This window comes from Acromyrmex echinatior, chromosome 9 (genome assembly GCF_024713525.1).
Source record: "Acromyrmex echinatior isolate Ae372 chromosome 9, ASM2471352v2, whole genome shotgun sequence".
NCBI lineage: Eukaryota > Metazoa > Arthropoda > Insecta > Hymenoptera > Formicidae > Acromyrmex > Acromyrmex echinatior.
Window position 1 is genome coordinate 7296501 of NC_141860.1, and position 19845 is coordinate 7316345.

Here is a 19845-nt window from a genome sequence, read left to right on the forward strand (position 1 = left end):
AAAAGTGATTGAAAATATAATAGTAATATGTTTATAACTCGCAAATTAATATTGGGCCGACGTACATATATTGACCATTTTATTTAAAATATCATGGCTAAAAGGTTCGCTTAAATGAGTTGGAATAATGATGTAATGTCCATTTTTATTAATTTGTATATTAATTAAAATTTCGATTTAATTTATATTTTATCTTTTCTTTAGAATAAAAAAAGGATAAAGAGTGAGTTAAACCGAGATTAAGTTAATATAGAAATTGATATAAGAATTTTCGTTCAATTCTATAAAGTTCTAAAGAATGAATTTAGCTTGAAAATAAAATGCTAGAAAAGATGAAACATAATACTATAAATCGGTTTAACAAAAGAATATAGCGAATTCTGATCATGTCTCGTCGTTTGAATAGAAAAATTTTATTCTAGTATCGTGCGTTTCTCATGTGAGGCATCCTTTTATACGGGATCCAGTATATAAACAACCAATCCTGTAGGAGGAGCATTACTGTGATTTCTGCCCGGCTGGATTACCAATGGAAATACCATTACGAGGTAGTCACCGTTGACAGTTAATGGTGTCAACGGCGCACATTCGCCACTGGTTTGTCTTTACGAACCGCTTAAAGGCGCGCACGCGGTTGCGGAATGTTTCATCCGTGTAGAAAGAAAGCAAAGCCTATTCTCTTTTCGTCTCTCTCTCTCTCTCTCTCTCTCTCTCTCTCTCTCTCTCTCTCTTCAGCAGCAAAAAGTACAAATTTATAAATTGAGGCTTTATTATAGTCTTTGAAGACTGTAAAACAGACCGCAATGAACGACCAGTTATGATTATTAAAATAAGTAAATAAATTCTTTTTTTTTGAGTCTTCTCTTCTAAAAATTTTAGAGTAAATCTTATTCTAAGATAAATAAAATCTTACTCTTAAAGATTAAAAATTATTTTTTTCAAGATTGGTTCAATTTTCATCCTTTGAAATCCCATTTTAATCAACACGAAAAAAAAATGATTTTGCTACATAAAAATTTAACTATAATAAATACATATTCGAAAATAATTTGATGTATGAAAATAATTATATAGAAAAATAATTTCGTTGTACTATCAAAATAATTATTTAAAACGCTCAAACTTGATTGATGGTAAAATATCAAATTTTTGACAGCATTGCTCATTATACTTGAATTTACTACATAATTATTTTAGTCTAACAAAATTATTTTTAGATTATTTAGCTAAATTTTTAGATATTTCAACAAAATCATGTTTTTCATAAAGAATTTAACAATGTTCTTTTAACAATGAGTACTGAGTAATTTGAAGATATTAAATTAATGTTATAATCCGAGTATGATTTTCCAATTATCCAAAACAATTATTATCCAAAATTATTTAAATCCAGGTGCTCGAATTATCTGAACAATTAAATAAGAATCTTAGGTCTTTATTAATTATAACCATCTTTTCGCTGATAATTTCCATCGAAATATTTCCAAAGCCTTGAAAAATGTAACAATTTAAGAAATAAATCTTAAAAATCAATTAATATTCACAACTTTTGCAATTTAAATGAGAGACTCGATGGTTTGGTATTCGAAAAGTCCAATCCATGAATTTGAATTCGAACTAGCAAATTATAAAGCGTCTCTATTCTTGGATTTTATTCAATTACAATCGGCCTCTCGTCCGCAACTTTCGAAAAATCGCCGGTGACGGAACGGTCATAGATCGAATTCAAGGTGTGATTTCCGATCGATTGATCGGCCGTGCCGATTACGTCGCCTCTTTAGTGTTCTCCCACGGACTTTACCTTCTATGCGGTGTATCCAGCGCCTACACGCGCGCACGCACGCACGCATGCACACACGCACACGCTGGCTAATGCAAAAGTGACGTTGACGTCACGCGTCCGTACATGGCCTCACCGTGAAAACCGTGTGGGTGTCACGCGTTATAAATTACTTCGTCTTGGATTTTTTCCCCTGTTACTCCACATCCTTCTTCCATTCCCGTCCCGATCGCCTCTGTAATCTTCAAATCTTCGAATAAAGAGAAAAAAACTGCATTCATAGATTCTGACTAACTCGATAAAAAAACTTAGGAAAGACAGAGTGAAGTCAGAATCATTAAGAAGAAAAAGCCGAATAAGTCTAGAACGATAGTTTTTTATTAACATAAAGCGAATGTATTTTCGATCTGATGTCAAATCTAAAACTGTACATATGCTTCAACTAAGACTTAATAATATCTCAAATATCTTATGTCTTAATCTTGCGTACAAAGTGATGCCGTTCGATGAAGATTCAAATGATTTGTTTATGATCGTTCACTAAAGCTATTTACTGTATATATAATACATGCGATAGTTTATTTTGACTTTAACCCTTCGTGGTCCAACTGAGGGCTTTGAAGAGTCACGCAAATACAAACAAAATGAAAACATTTCGGATTATATCATTGTAAAATCGTATTCTTGAATATATCAGATTTTTTTTAGATTTTTTAGAATCCAAAAACCCTTTGAAAAACCCAATCTGACACTAGTGAATCGGTTGGATTATAAAAACAGTAAAAAAAACATTAAACTACGGAATATTAATGACGATCTGGACATATGCTTCTCACATGCTACACTTTATTTATGAATTGTCAATAGTGCGGTACGATCATTTTCTAGCAATCAAATTGGAATTGTCAACTGTATCTCGATACTCAAGTTATCACATCGAGATGTATTAATATCATTAAATTGATGCTTAATGAACGCCATCGAACACCATTGTCTATCGTCTACACGTATAAGGTGCGCGTTACCTGCTGAATTACCGATTATCCTGCCCACGTTTGCCTAGCTGGCGAAAGATCTTGATGCGTTTCAGCCATTTTGCCGAACTCGGATCGTTTATATTTTTGAAATGTCCGTAACCGCCTCCGCTGAGTCTCTTTTGTGGTCGTGAAGACTTACTAATTTCTGTTAAAAAGTTAAATAGGAAAAAATGAAAGTTTAACGTTAGGCTAACTAGTAACGCATATTTGTGTTCAAACACATATGAATTAATTTAATACTGAAAAAGCAATAATTAAAATTTCGATTAATTCAAATATAGATTGAATGTTTTTTGCCTACATGTTATCGTTAAAGATTTGAATAAATACTTAAGAATCTTTAAAAAGAGATCTATAAATTTAAAAAGTTACAAATAAAAAGTGCAAAAGTTTCCGAGAAAACTTTTGCACTTTTGCTTCAACTTAGAATGTATATTTCCATTATATATAATTTTTGTTGTTAAATTAAAAATCATACTTAAGTTTATTGCCGGTGGTACAATAAATCCGAAAGACTTGGCGACTTTCGCCAGATCCAGATTTTCTATAAAATCAAAAATCTGCTCCAAATAATGTGAATAATATGCTCTAACATAATCTTTGAAGGCTTCCTTTGTCGACTGGTATAAGATAAGTAATTCTTCGATATTAACTTTTCAAGCTAAAATAGAAGATGTCCTATATAATATCTTTATAGATTACTGAATATCTATGTAGATATTTTAGTTAAATTAAGAATTTTACACATTTCAATTCTCTATTAAAAAATGCAGTGAAATCATACATATATTCTCATGAATGTTTTAATATCTCTTAGTTTCAGTTTAAACTCACAGTGTTTAAATGACAATCCAGATAAAAAATACAATAAATTTTAAAAGAGAGAATTATGTAATATATTCATTGCTTATACCTGTAATTGTATATCAGTAATTTTTTTCCAAGAGAATTCGTATTCGTTTATAGATACACGAACTATTTCGAGATAACGAAGGAAGTCAAGCTCCTGTGATCATAATATCAACAATGCATGACCGCTACTATTGTCTCCGCGAACGGTTCGACCAATACGATGGATGTATTCCTAAAAGTCGTATAAATTCAATGTTAAGAATCGATGTTCATTAATTAGTATTTATTATTGAGAAAATTATCGTATTAATTTCTTTACTTCTCTTAATGATAAGTAAAATAAATAATGGGATAATTACTATGGGATCATCTGGTTGATCGTACTGCACGATCCAATATCGACATTAGGTATCCAGATCTTTCGCGGCATCTTTAGTGCAGAGCAAAATTCCCGAAAAAGCGTTGCAAAATTGATGAAAGGTCGTAATTCTTTTCATCTGTTTCTGCTTGCTCTGTTAATAAAAGCATGAACACTAAGTTGTTCATGAAAATATTGCAATTTCGAGTGGTATCGGAAAAACTCTAGTAACATACATGTACATTCATCGCTGGTAAATCAATGTAGTTTAAAAGTTCATGGTAATATTTAACAGATATGCAAGAATTGAAGAAGACCATCACTTTTTTTTTGTTTTTCTTTAAGAATGTGAACAAAAGTAGAAATCTTTTGTCACTTGACATGCTATGTAACCTTGCTGTAAGCCCTCCATAGTCGTCATTTCCTTGTCGTTGTCGACTTCCACATATATAGGTTTTTTTTTAGCGCTAATTTTGTTATCATTGCTACCTTGTGTGTAAGTACTGAAGAGGATAGTTTGCCGACGTTCTGCAACATTCAAGTAGTAAAGACAAAAACAATTTATTTTTAATAGTTAATTTACTTTTAACAGTGTATTTACTGGGAAGAATATTGACGATTTCAACTGTTCCTCGTATCCAATACCTAAAATACGATCCTTCGTCAATTATCAAACATTGAAGATTCTTATAGAAGAAATCAGGTGTGTTTTGCAAATGATCTAATAACTGTTCTGGCATTGCCACGATAATATTGATCCCTTTTTCGAGTGTATGCGCTTCGGTCTGTCTATTGGCACCATCCAGTAGAAGACTATATATGTGATAATGATATTTCATTAAGTCTTCCAAGACTCCGAAAGTTTGCATAGACAATTCTCTTGTAGGATGTAATCAATACCTGTAAACATTTATCCATTCAAACTTGTTGCTAATTTTTTATAACTGGATTGTTAGAATGATCAAGATAGCTTTATTCTTATTAATAGCTTTTTCTTTTAATTCATCTCAATATAATTTAAAGATAGAAATTAAAACATTATATATCATTATGATATATCATATTGAATATTTTATACTTTATACTGGACAAAAATTACAGTTGCAATAATTTGAATAATTTTTTTATTTACATAAAAATAAATTCATAAAGAATATTTACATAAAAATAATTTCATTATTTATGAAATAAAAAATAATCTAAATACTTTTTTAATATTGGCTATCAAATTTACATACATTATAAGGCATGAAGTTCCACTTATAAATTAATTCAACAGCAGGAATTAAAAACGCCAAGGTTTTGTCAGATTCAATTTTAGCAGCACTAACCAAATCTCTCCGTTCAAGAAGGGGTAGAACTAATGCTTGTATCTCAGTCATATATGTAAAAAAACTCATATTCTTCATTGTCTGGCTCAATATTAAGCAGCTTTTATCATTCATCATTTCAAAACCTACAGCTGTGTCAGGTGCTAAACAATATGTATAATAACAATATATATAATATTATTAGAAAGTGCTAAATAACAATGGTTGCCTTCCATTTAATGCTCACAACGCTCGTGGAATCATTTCATTCTTGTCATTTATCAAATGTTAAACAAGGACAAACGATGCTCAACATGTATATTATTAGAAAGTGCAGAAATATCATTCAGTTAGTAACTTAATCATATCAGAAGTACATACGATTCTCAGAAATTGAGAACTGTTTAGCTATCTCCTCAGAGATACTCTTTTTCTTGGATACATTTGATTTCATTTTTTCTAAAAAAAAAAAAAAAAAATACATCATTATGGATCATTATTAATAATTATGTAATAAAACAGAAAATACGCATGATTAATTCTGCAAATAGCGTTATAATTTCACTTATAAAAAATTCACATCTTGTACTTTAAAATAATTTAAAAAATAAATTATAGGAATAAGTTAGAAGAATTTATATAGACTTTTTGAAGGGATATCCTTTGTATTTTGTTGACTTGTCTCAGATATTTTTTCTTTTTTGATTGTATTATATTTGTATAAAAGTATTTTATTGAAGATAAATAATGATAAAGACACATTTATAGTGAAAAAAAAAACAAAAGAAGATTGATGTTGAGAGACGACTAGTTTTGTCACAAAATTTTCTTAAATACCAATTTATTATTTAATTGTGTTATGTTCCATATGAGAACTAACCTCAAAAATAAAAATGTTTACCTTTTTGCTCTTTCCGCTGTTTTAGTACTGTTAATTTTGTCTTCTCATGTTTTTCGTATTACAGCACTTTCTTAGTGACATTTTTTAAAATTGCAGAACAGTATCTTAAAAAGATATCAAAAATTTTTTACAGTCTATTAGAACCCGTTGGACGCGTTTGAACTTCAAACCACTTAAAACGGAATAAACTTTCTAGTGCTAGCCTGCTCGCCAAGTGATTGAATGCGATTGGTTGGATCTATCAGTAACAACCAATCATGTTCATTTGCTGATTTGAAAGGTAATTTGTATAGGCGTGCATTTCGTTTCATGCATAATGTGCATATAATACATCATTTATCCTTATTTAACATTTGGTGAACAACAAGAATAAATGATGAATCATGTGTCAAACGGAATGCATCGTAGATTGCGCGCTCCCATTAGAAATGCAAAATAGTTTAAAACATGAATGTAGGTATCTATCTTGTAATATTTATTATAAATAATTTTACATATATATGCATTGCTATTCTGTGTGCACGTGTATGTATTATATACACGTACCAATGTACTATTCTAGAACAGCAATGAAAATAATTATTTCAAAAAATTGCTTCAAGCATATATGAATAATCAAGATATTAAATACAAAATATCTTATGCTATACAGGATGTTTCCTATAACCAAAATATCTAAAATATCTCCGTTGTTTTTAATGATATGATAAAATATCAAAAAAGAAAATTCGATTCAAGGGTCACATATTATGTTGAGCAAAAAATTTTTCTCAAGGTCCTATTTTTTTAAATTTCAAGATCACTTCCACTTTTTTAAATGAACTTGTATGATTTTTTTGTTTACATAATATGATACCTCTAATTATTCTGAATATAAAAGTATTAAGGTAGTGATATAAAAAAACCAATAGTTTACGAGATATTTTACACTTTATTCTGTTATATGTTATAAAATATTAAATATCTCGTAAATTAATTTTTTTTATAATCGTACTTTAATACTTCTATGAACAGAATAATGAGATGAATCATATTGTGTAAAAAAAAATCATACAATTTCACTTAAAAAAGTGAAGATTATTTTGAAATCTCAAAATATATGACCTTGAGAAAAAGTTTTTGCTCATCATAATATATCGAATCGAATACTTTCTCCTTTGGTATTTTCTTGTATCATTAAAAACAACGGAGATATTCTAGATAGTCAAGTTAGAGGAAACACCCTGTATATTAAGTAATTAAGATTATATATGTACTACTTCGTAAATTCCTTAGATTTTCATAAAACATTTAAGTATTGCACTCTTGTCAATAGAACAAAAATATTCTCGCATATATTCATCATTAGTTTTTTGTAACTTTCACGCACGCGCGCGCGCACGCAACTTTCCATATACATATATTATAAAATGTTTCGTATGAATTTTTTTTATCTTATTTGTTTTAGAAACCCTTTTTATTTGACTTTTTGTGTTTTACATATACATAATAATTTTTTAATTCTATATTCTTATACATAAAAACTCATAATTATAGTCGAATGTAGTATTAATATTACAATGTTCATAAACGATTAGTATTATATTATTTATAATTAGTATTATATTATTTAATTAGTATTATATTATTATATATGTAATATATGCAATAATTTCGTGGAAATATCTAAATAACTTCTTGGTTAATAAACAATTAGAATTAAGTATTTATGAATTAGAATTGATAAATATCGTTCAGAAAATGTTTAGTTTACATATTTGGACGCGAATATAATATATCCTATCATCATTCATTATAATTCATATACTTATCTATTTTTATTATCTATTTTTTTTATCGCTATCTTTAATTTTTTCTTTACGTTTTGTGTTCTAATTAACATAAACAATTATGTACGAAATAAGTATTTTTTAGTATCATAGTATATAATATAAAGTATTATAGTTTAGTATTATATATGTATAAAGATGAATATATTTACACGGATTTAATTATGGAATCCAATTGTTATTGTATATAATTATAAAATAGACAATAAAATGAAACTGATTTACGGAAGTTATATAAAATACCTGCATAATTACACAAACTATAAGCTAATGCTGTTTATTGATTAATAATTAAGATTTTTTAATTATAAAAGAATTAAGATATAAGTGATACACTTATGCGTATAATATTTTACGTATATAATATACATTATAATATTATATATTATAATACGCAATATTATAATATATAATATATATTATATAACATATTTTATATATATATATATATATAATACAAGTATAATATAATATATATATATATAATATATATATTATATATATATATATTATACAAGACATGTATGTTTATGTTTATATATCCACTAATAACATAAAATTCATCATTTTTTTCTTTTATAATTTTTAAGATAAAATATATTTTAACTTTATTTTAATTTTAGTTTATCCTACACCGTTCATCTTAAATTTTTTTTTTCTTTTTGTTATATTATATTTTTCCTCAACGTGTAACTGAGGAAACATGATGTATAAATGCAAACAATTATCAATTACATTATCAATTACATATCACTAATTAGAATCGTAGAAACTATGCTTAATTTGTATATTAAGATAGGGCTCGGCACACGATACTTTTCAGCCGATTTTCAACTTAATTTCCCGACCCTTATCTCACTAACCTGCGCATCAGGCTGAAAATCGACTGAAAAATAGCGTGCCGAACTCTGCAATAAGAGAATCTATTCAATACAATTATTGCAATTATTACAAAGGAAATAAAATTAACTGTCATATCTCAACTGACATATCTAAAAGGGATCATAAAGGAGTCCTCATATAGAAATCCTTTAAAAGTCATAAATAATATATCCTTAAACGAAATACATCGGCGATGCCTCCATCTTTATTTTAAAATTTCTCTGTTCTCTTTCTAAATCAGCCAAATTAAAGTTTGGGTTCCTGGAAACAATGTTTTATAGATCATAATCACAACTAATATTCGATATTGTAATTGATTGCTTACCCTTGTAACAAGGCTCTTCCGCGAAAAGCTGCTAAATGAGCATAATATGTTGGTGCCGGATAGCTTACCGATCTTGTACAGCGGGCATACATATGGCAAAGAAAATAAGTCATTTCCTCAAGCTGATCTTCATTAAATTTAGAATCGTTGCATATGCATCTGTATCTTGTAGGTCTCGCTGTACCCTGTGTGTGTATGTGTGTGTGTGTATTGCATTTATAGTATAATTACCATTTACATATCAAATGAATTTTATTTGGTTAAAGAAACATGCGTTTGTAAACATATAGTTTGGAAATTTAATTATTTAATACGTATATACTTTGAAGTATATTTTGAAATGAATTATTATAATTATTACGAGTTAATTATTCTTAATTGTTATTAATCATTGTAAAATTTTGTATGTGATATTTGTTTATAAGCAATGAGACATTTATAATTATACATATAAACATATTAAAAAAACAAATCAATGATTTTACCTGAATACTCGCATGTGACACAAGATAAAAATCGATATGATCCGGATGCGTAATAGTTGTATCGACAATTGTACCCGCTCTCACATTACAGTTTTTGTCATCTGTTTCTTGTTCATTTGCGGGAAAGAGACGCACATGATGTCTCTTCTGAACAACCATGCAGGTAATTTCAATATTACCTTTATTAAATTTTTTAATTGCATTTTTAATGGCGTTTATTTCATAAAACATAATTTGAGGAAGTTGTCCCTCACTAACTCCGTCTCTAGATATTGATATAAATACGGAATCAATGTGCATTAATAAATTTCTTATTTATTCTTAACTGAATATTCATAACTGTTATCTATGTAATAGTTTTTCTTATTATGTATATATAAAAAGAATTTATTTTTAATAATTTATATAATATTGAACATTGCCAATACATACCGGTAATAGATGAGTCTCCGCGGTGGAGACTTTGTTTCCTGATAATAGATATTAAGTTGTGATAATATTATTGCTTCAAGATCTAAAATCATTTCTTCTGTAGGTGGTTGAAGTCTGAGTGTAACATTATATTGGAAAGCTGAATTATTTCTACTTGCAGCAACCTAAATTAATATTTCTTATTATAATAATACACATATTCACATAAAAGACAAGCTGCGTTTAATAATTATACAAACCGCCGCTATAGATGGCGCTACACTTTTAGAATCGGGGGCCGGATGAGTTACATCGGCACCAACAAGCATACAAGAATAGTTGCTTAAACATGATGGCCTAAGAAGGAAACAAAAATTGGAGAAAAAAAAAGTTTTATTCGAGACTGCAAACATTTTTATAAAACAAATCATAAATATTATTCACTCACATTTTATCCAATATATGATTGACGCCATTGAGTTTTGAGTTTATTTTTTGTAGAAGATTTTTTGTTGTAGTAACACTGGTTTTTGGATTGATGCAACTTTTCACAGTTTTATATTTTATACACTGTGTCAAAACACCTATGTCCATTTCGGTAATTTTTTTTACGTTTCCTAAGATAATGATAAATATCATTAGATTGATTTATATTCAGAATAAGAAAGTAATGAAAAGAACCACATGTACTCACCATATATTACGTCTGTATTATCTGGTATGACAACTATTATCAATTGTAAATGTTTATATTCATTGAAATAATTTGTGATACTCCTTAAATCGTTTGTATTGATTTTTTTACCATTTTGAGTTATAGGCTTACCAATTGTCATACCAACGATTCTTGCTAAAAAAATGGATTTAATATAATAACAAAATGTAATATGAACACAACTATATAACATAATTCAAATTGCAATTTGTTTGTTAATATCTAAATTGCACACAATTACAAATTATGCATAATTTTTTTATCAACAATTAGATGTATTATTTGGAAACTTATATATATATAAATAATAATAATATAAAATGCATTTTAAAATTATAACTTTATTTTTCATATACTTAACCATTGCTTTTTAATATGTCTATAAATGTTTGTAAATCAGAATCGGGAGGTTCTTTTATTGTCTCATTAATTAAAGTAAGAATACTCCATGAGTTAGGCCCCAAACTTTTGGCTTGATTAAACCGTTGCAAACGCCATACTCCTCTTTCTACTGTGATTGTTGAGTTAGCATATTTCAATCCAGGAGGAGGCAAAACTCTGGCATCAACCATTTGCATTTTTGTACTCACAGATAGATTGAATTCTTTTTCCATGACAGAACTATCGTTTATTTCCAGTTTTTTGAACTACAAATATATAACATAATAAACATAACGATATAATATATTCGATCTAAATGAAAATGTCTTTTACCGTTATTTCTATGTTCTGTTTACGGGTAGGCGCAGCCGTTGCTGTTTCTTTAATCATATTTCTGGTTTGTGTTTCATCTAGTTTTTTATTAAAGGCTTGACCACCCACAATGGTGCATAACTATAAGTGTTCAAAGAAATTTTTAATTTACATTATTACTTGTAGCAAATATAAAACAGCTTACATACTTCAAGAGGCACCAAGATTTTGCCTCCGTCGGAAGTCTTGCCAACATGAAGAGTAGGCAAATCAGTCCTCTTTATGTTATATCTCTTTATGTCCCGAAAATATTTTGTTATTGTGTAAATTACATCGGATGATGTAAACGTATGTGAGTCACAACTATCGCACCACAAATCGAGTACACGAAACGTACGTTTCGAAATTGGTGAGTTAGGTATTGCGTAAGTCACTTTTAAGCCCTTCAAAAAACTTAGTATCTTGTTTCTATGCTGCATTACCGTATTATAAGAAAGGCTTTGTTCATTGATTTTCGTAACTTTAGCTATATATTGAAGTACTCTTAAATTTGTGGTAAATCCTTTATGAGCAACTAAATAAAATATAAGAAGTAATATAGAGATTATAGATAAATATATTTAGTGTAGTTTTTTCAATTTAAAAATTATTAAAAGCTTTATAAAAGTATTATTTATAATTGAAATGACAAAAAATCATATCAACATGGATGTCTTACCATCTACATTTAGATATGGTTTCCACCCAAGTATACCAGAGAGAAATCCACCGGTTGATAGAGATAAGCCATCACCTAGTGACTCTTTTTTCATATCTATATCCCAGTAGAGTGATCTTCCAACCTAAAGTAACGTATTTTATATCATGCATTTTATATATATTAGGTGTTGGAATTAATTCGTAGCGTTTTTTAATGAAAGAATGTTATTTATTTCACATGAGCATTAAAAAATACATTAATGAAAGTACTTCCCATCACTTGTAAAACGCTACGAATTAATTCCAACACCTAATATTTATACTACATTTACATTAATTTCTAATTAGATTATAACATTTTATAAAGTATATAAATAAATACATATTTTTAAAAAGTTAGTTTCTGTTCTTAAATTAATATGCAAAATTAATTTATTTAAATAAATGCGATTTATTAAAAAAAATCGAGAAGATGTTATTTATAATTAAATTTAATAAAACTTATTATTAGTGCTGATCAATTATAACATTACTAGAGAAGAAAATGGTATATGGCTCCTCATTTACACATTACACAACTTAATTAACAATCAATATTAAACCTAAAATTTAATGATTACATTCATCCAAGTACTGCTCAATTGATTCACAGAATATTCTATTTCTTTTTACCAATCACTATATCTTAGAAAGAGAGGGAGTTGATTGTCTTTATGTTCCTCCTTCTTATTCTTGTTGACTACTATTTGATCTATATATTTAGATATGGATGATACAGTCCATGTTTTATATCTTCGAGGCAATGCTATTATTAACTTTTTTTTGCTATTATTAACTTTGCATAACTCGAAACATATATAGTCAAATAAAATGTTAAATAACAACACATTCAAATATATTTACATTAGTATGATAATACGTTCAAGTTTAAAAAATAATGAGGACGTAATTTAATACTGAACTGTATCTTAAAAACGTTTCGTAATGTTTAAATGTAAAAATGCGTTATAATAAATGCCAGCTATTAGCATCTTACCACCACAGTATAAGTAACTTCTAAACAAACGATTCCATAAGTAATCACTAGAAATTCGTCACCTAATAGTGGAAATATTTAAGAGAGGCCACAAATATCATCTTTCTATTAATCGCTTACATTAATAAACCTCGATTCTGGTCCATGACGTATGATTATATCCAAGACTTGTAAAGCAGTTTGAACTCTATTTTCTGCAAGACCAGGTTTAAAATTTTTTATCCAACTAAGATCAATATAAGCCACTTTGTTCAGGGTAATTTCATATTGTTTCTTTTGTTCCTTGTCATTTAGGTGCCAGAAAACATCCTGCATCTATATAGAATGAAAAAAATTAAACTATTATTAAAAACTCTTTCTCTTTGTTTTATTCTCAAAATATTTTAATCAAACAATATTATAAAACTTGTTCCATATGTGATAAATTGTGTTACAATTAACGTGTGTATTACTTACATAATCCGAGAAAGGAAGTTCATTTGCGCTATATGCATTTTTGTTCCCATCATAAGCTGGAAATCTCTCGCTAAAATGTTTATTTCTACATTGTTCAAAAATATCTCTACATAACTTCTTAGGAAGTTTGGTTTCCTTCTCGGTTTCTGTTTTGCTGGGCTTTTCATTGAAAGGACGAATAACAATATCATAATGAATTGCATTGGTTACAAACTTATCGCTGAATATAATTTGGAACATATTTGTAAACACAAAAATGTTTTTTCCTATTTTCCCACCACATAGAGGATTTTTTCTCTTTGGTATCATGTCATGATATACTTTCAATTGTTCAGATGACATTTTTGCCTTTGTAGTCTTTTCTTTGTGGAATGGATCATCTGTTAAAGAAAGCTTAGTCATCTGAAAAAAAAAAAAAAAAAAAAAAATTAACTAAATAAATTCAGAATGCAAATATATATTCGTAAGATATTTGTAATAGATATTTTATTAAACACACGCGTGTACAATTATATTTAAAAATAATAAATGTATTTTATGTATATATGTATATAACATAATATGTTATATATTAGGTGTTGGAATTAATTCGTAGCGTTTTTAAATGAAAGAATGTTATTTATTTCACATGAGCATTAAAAAATACATTAATGAAAGTACTTCCCATCACTTGTAAAACGCTACGAATTAATTCCAACACCTAATACATACAATCATACCTGAAGAGATGTAGTACTTGATGGCTGCTGTCGGTGCACATCACCAATTGCCTGTCGACCATCACCAGCAGCACCAGTATCAACTATAAAAAATAAAAATGTGTATATCTATATATACATAACTGTAATAAAATTCGTAGATAGATCTTTGTAATCTCTACAACTTTTATTTGAAACAGTTTTTTATAAAACTTATATTTTTTTTAGATATTTCAGGATTCCTGTATTTTTTCTTAGCCTGTATATATATGTGTGTGTGTGTGTGTGTGTGTGTGTGTGTGTGTGTGTGTGGGCGCGCGCGCGCGCACCCATATACATATATACATGCATGCATACGCACACATATGTCTAGTGTCCTACTTTAAAATAAATAAAAATTGAAAGAAAAACTTAAAAATAATATGTAAAAATAATATGTAAAAAATATACAAAACATGTTTAATTTGAAACAGTTTTTAGACATTATCTTCATTGGACAAATTCGTTTAAAAAAATTAATAAAATTTCTTTTTTAAATAAAATTAATTTTTTATTATGATTCAATTTTCCTAATCATTTTACATAAAAAAAAATCATTAAAATGAGATAAATAAAAAATCAATATCTGATTAGATATTTTGTATTTAATTCTGGTATATTACTCTAATATGAATATAAACTATCTTACATGTTTATATAAAGTATTTGCTTTTCAATAATTTTGTCAAAGTATTTTTATACATGAGATGAAAAAATTAATTATTCATTTTGTATAAGTTATGAATACAAGTACATTAATACATAAATAAAAGAGCAATTCTACTTTTTAAAAAATTATATTATAGCTATAACTTTTTTATATAAATTTTTTTATATCAAATATTAAAAAATATACTAAATTTAATTGTTGCTGCTTCTGACTATATTACTATTAGAGAATATTTACTTGAAGCTTTTTGCTGTTGTTGAGGTAAAGTTGCTCTGTGTTGCTGTTGTTCCCAAGCTGTTTGTGATTGTTGTTGTTGTAGCTGACTCTGTGTTCCTTGTGATTGTTGTTGTTGTAGCTGACTCTGTGTTTCTTGTGGTTGTTGTTGTTGTGACTGGCTCCATGCTCTTTGTGGTTGTTGTTGGCCCCATGCTCCTTGTGGTTGTTGTGGCTGATTCAGTGTTCCTTGTGGATGTTGTTGTGCCTGGCCCCATGCTCCTTGTGGTTGTTGTTGTGGTTGGCTCCATGCTCTTTGTAGTTGTTGTGGTCGGCTCCATGCTCCTTGTGGTTGTTGTGCCTGGCCCCATGCTTCTTGTTGTTGTGGCTGGCTCCATGTTCTTTGTGATTGTTGTTGTTGTGGCTGGCTCCGTGCTCCTTGTGGTTGTTGTTGGCCCCATGCTCCTTGTGATTGTTGTTGTTGTGGCTGGCTCCGTGCTCCTTGTGGTCGTTGTTGTGGCTGGCTCCATGCTCCTTGTGGTCGTTGTTGTAGCTGGCTAGATGTTCCTTGTGGTTGTTGGCTTTGTGGTATTTGTTGTCGTGGGCGGCCCCATGCTCCTTGTTGTTGTTGTTGCAGTTGTTGTTGTTGTGGCTGGTCCTGTGATACTTGACGTGAGCCCAACGATTCTTGTTGTTGCTGACCTTGTGATATCTGTTTCTGAAAACTCTTAGTTATTTTCTATTGCTGTTGCGAATTTTATTTGTTACTGCTTTGAGTACCTTTTGTTGTTTTGAAGAACCGTCAGAAGTCTGTTTCGAAGTTGATGCAGCTGCTTCCTGCTCCTTTCCTATAATTTGTATTATTCTTTATTAAATATATATCTCTTAGGCCCGATTGCATCAACTTCAACTTTAAGCGAGATTTAAAAACTCTCTCTCTCTCTCTCTCTCGACTTTAAAGAGAGAAAGTAAGAGTTGTAAGCCTTGCTTGAAGTCAAAGTAATGTTGGTGCAATCGGGTTTTAAAGAATAGGTATCAATTAAGAATCAAGTTTTAAGAAATTGTAATATATACATCTCATTTACATACTTGAAGCTTTCAGCTAATTTAATTTCAGAACTGTACCTATCATGGAACATGTCGGAAAGAATTCCGAAGAATTCGGAATTATTCCGTTTTCCATAAAAAACATTAACAATAGAAATCTAGGAAATAATTGAATAATTCCGATCGGAATCCATTCCGACTTGTTCCATGATGAGTGCCCAGACTGGGTACTTTTGGCCAAAGATAGAGCGGAAGCCTTAAAATTCGCGTATGTCGTGACAGTCATCTGTCGAATCGCACAATTATGTTCCTAATTTCATTTTTATTTTATATGGACAGAATATTAATTGTAATAAAGTATTCGTAGCCATGCAGCTTTAATGTACAGATATGAAAATGAAGGATATCGAGTTTGAATCTCGTTCGACTTCGTTAATTTTTTTATCGTTATTACTATTGATAAATGCAGCATCAGACTCACAAGAAAACACTATAATAATATATTACGAAAATATATTACAATCTCATAAGGATCTTCCTTCTATCTAATTTTTTTCTTTTGACTTGAAATTAAAATGTGTCGACTCTATTATTTCTACTCTTACTTCATTGCTGTTTTATCGTAGCGTGCGACATTCGGTTTCAGGGACAACATTAGTCTAAAATTATTAAAAATTTTTGACCTGTCATTTATTATGTTCAAAAATATTCTGCTACTAATATTATAAGATAATATTATTCATAATGTATTTAACTAATATATAAAAATATATGAATTTTATATATATTTTATATCTTATGAGAGAGATATTAATAACAGAATACTTTTAAACATAATGAATGACACAAATAAAAAATTCTTAATTTTAGACTAATGTCATCTCTGAGAACAAGCGTTGCACGCTACGATAAAACAATAATGAAATAAGGAGTAAAGAACGGTAACAGGCATGAATATCGCAGGCATACATACATTTTAATTTCAAGTCAAAAGATCATATTTCTGCATTCTGTAATTCGTTGTACAGTCATTGTAATTACAGTTGCACAGCTTTTTTTTACTATATAAAATATTTACGCAACTGTCATTATGAGCATATAACAATTGCATAACGAATTATAGAATATAGAAGCTGGCTCAGGAAAACAATTATGTAATTTTTTCTCTGGGACAGAAACGTGAAAAGTGAAATTTTTTTGTGCACGTATGTATATGTACATACATATACAAAAAATTTTCACTTTTCACATATCTGTTTTAAAAAAAAATTATACGAATGCTACTTTGATTTAATTAAATAATTACTTTTAAATAAATAAATATATAAGTTCTTGTAGCTACAGTACGTTATACTTTCTGCTTATGAAATAGATTTATTAAAATAGGAATATTAGAAGAAAAAAAAGTAAAGGAAAATTATATAAAAAGCTACAGAAAACCTAATGTTATCTTAATTTGTTGACATTTCAGACCTATGGTTGTCTTTTGTTGCGTCAAACTAGGTAATGCTTTTGAGGATTGTTCCTTTTGTTGTTGCGAGGACTGTTCTTGCGAAGTCTGTTCTTGCGAAGTCTGTTCTTGCGAAGTCTGTTCTTGCGAAGTTTGTTTTTGCAAAGTCTCTTTTGAGGTTGATGCAGCTGTTTTCTGCTTCTTCTTCTTTCCTATAATTTGTATTATTCTTTATATATCTTTTAAAGAAAAAGTACAAATCAAGTTTTAGAAGATCGTAATATACACATAACATTTATATACTTGAAGCTTTTAGGTAATTAAATTAAATAATTATTTTTAATAAATACATAAGTCCTTGTAGCTACATTATGTTATACTTTCTGTACAATAAAATAGGTTTATTAAAATAGGAATGTTAGAGAAAAAAAGTATAAATAAATTATACAAAAACTTTAGTTGTAAAGAATCTAATGCCATCTTGACTTCATTCTATAAACGCAAGTGTGCACGAGTAACTGTGTTTTACTTAATACTTGCAAATTGCAATGTTCATGAGTAACATTTATCTTTGTATAATATTTAATAAAATAACAAGAATAAAATGATGTAAGAACATTGTGAATGTCAAGTGGAACGTAGCCAGTGCGAATGTTACACTTTTAGTATAGTTTATTTGTATTGTAACAACCCTGAGGTCGTTGTTATAATTCTGGAATACAGAAATTCGTAACGTTTTCGATTTGCTAACTCATCTCGACTTCGAGTCAATGATCTGTTCTTCTTACCTATATTTCTTGCATAGTTTAATTCTTTTTTTGCAGCTAAAAAGAACATAGATTAGAGGTTGAATCGAGTTTTTAGCTGCAAAAAAAGAATTAAACTATGCAAGAAATATAGGTAAGAAGAACAGATCATTGACTCGAAGTCGAGATGAGTTAGCAAATCGAAAACATGATTAGACTGCATATTGTGAAAACTATAATATATAGATTGATTATATAGATTTATTTATTTCTATATATTGTGACTTGTTTTTTGAAATACAAACAAATAATTCGGATAATGAATTAAATTATTATCATGGAAGTAATGAATTATCGATGCATTTGTAGGAAAAATGGAAACATTTGCTTCGAAACGATCGCATATAACATCTGGCACATACCTTTCTTTGTCATTTTGTCTTAATTCAATATCAGACAAAACTCCTAAAATATATTGCGTGACACAATCACTTGTTAGCTCCACTGGGTAACAGCTACGATGTTCTAATTGAATCTATTGTTACCAAGTATCGCTATCTCGTATCTTATCAAACGACAATTTACAATCGAATGTTCTAGAAGCCTTCACAGCACATATAAATAATACATATGAGTAACAGAATTCCCCGAACTCTGGATACCTCAGATTTTCTTACAAATACGCAAAAAGTCTGATCAAAAATTGGAGATGAAGGATGCGATATTCACTGCCAGAAACTATACAGTATATGTTACGTGCGTTATAGATTTTCAGCACTGGCAGTGAACATCGGAACGCACCCGAAGTGATAATGACACCTCTACACAGTGCACAGTTACAGTATAATGCCCATATCAGGAGATCGATTGTGTATCTTGAAATGGGATAAAAATTATAAAAATAAACAAATTTATTAGGAAATTCATAATCAATTGGTCAATATTTAGTGAATTTGCTTATTTTTGTAATTTTCATCTCATTTCAAAATACACAATCGACTCTCAGACTACGAATTGACGATTACGATTGACGGTTACCCAGTTTTACTTCAACCAATCACGCGAGTTCATCGTATTACACCGAAGTACAAACTCATTTTTGTTCCTTATTGTACATGAAGTCTAAAGATGCCTTTTCATGCCGACGCTTGACGCTTATTTTCGGCGTTAAAATAAGTCACGTGATAAAAATTGACGTATATCAAGCATCAAT

The 19845-nt window shown here is 29.0% G+C and overlaps 2 protein-coding genes across 3 annotated transcripts; both read right to left on the bottom strand.

Annotated features, from left to right (window-relative positions):
* Positions 1 to 2140: 2140 nt before the first annotated feature.
* pit (probable ATP-dependent RNA helicase pitchoune) lies at positions 2141 to 4917 on the bottom strand (the record flags this gene model as incomplete). Its single annotated transcript, XM_011058056.2, is given in 10 exon segments — positions 2141 to 2962; positions 3296 to 3449; positions 3452 to 3478; positions 3731 to 3901; positions 4029 to 4181; positions 4264 to 4406; positions 4409 to 4555; positions 4629 to 4646; positions 4649 to 4686; positions 4688 to 4917. Coding segments are annotated over 10 exon segments (1230 nt in total), but the record flags the coding sequence as incomplete, so codon positions are not given.
* A 1322-nt stretch (positions 4918 to 6239) lies between these two features.
* On the bottom strand, positions 6240 to 19360 carry AGO2 (Argonaute 2). Of its 2 annotated transcripts, none has more exons than XM_087409361.1 (18): positions 19055 to 19360; positions 17910 to 18098; positions 16170 to 16237; positions 15414 to 16101; positions 14489 to 14571; positions 13770 to 14171; positions 13434 to 13628; positions 12297 to 12420; positions 11788 to 12152; positions 11600 to 11719; positions 11247 to 11532; positions 10865 to 11020; positions 10619 to 10787; positions 10431 to 10527; positions 10192 to 10355; positions 9760 to 10024; positions 9275 to 9459; positions 6240 to 9210 (listed from the first exon to the last, which is right to left on the bottom strand). In XM_087409361.1, the coding sequence occupies exons 1-18, from the start codon at positions 19065 to 19067 to the stop codon at positions 9123 to 9125; spliced, it is 3657 nt and encodes a 1218-aa protein (XP_087265487.1). In that variant the 5' UTR covers positions 19068 to 19360; the 3' UTR covers positions 6240 to 9122. The 2 variants fall into 2 exon arrangements, with proteins under 2 accessions (XP_087265487.1, XP_011056359.1); XM_011058057.2 differs by having other exon boundaries at positions 15414 to 16107; positions 19055 to 19359.
* Positions 19361 to 19845: the final 485 nt, after the last annotated feature.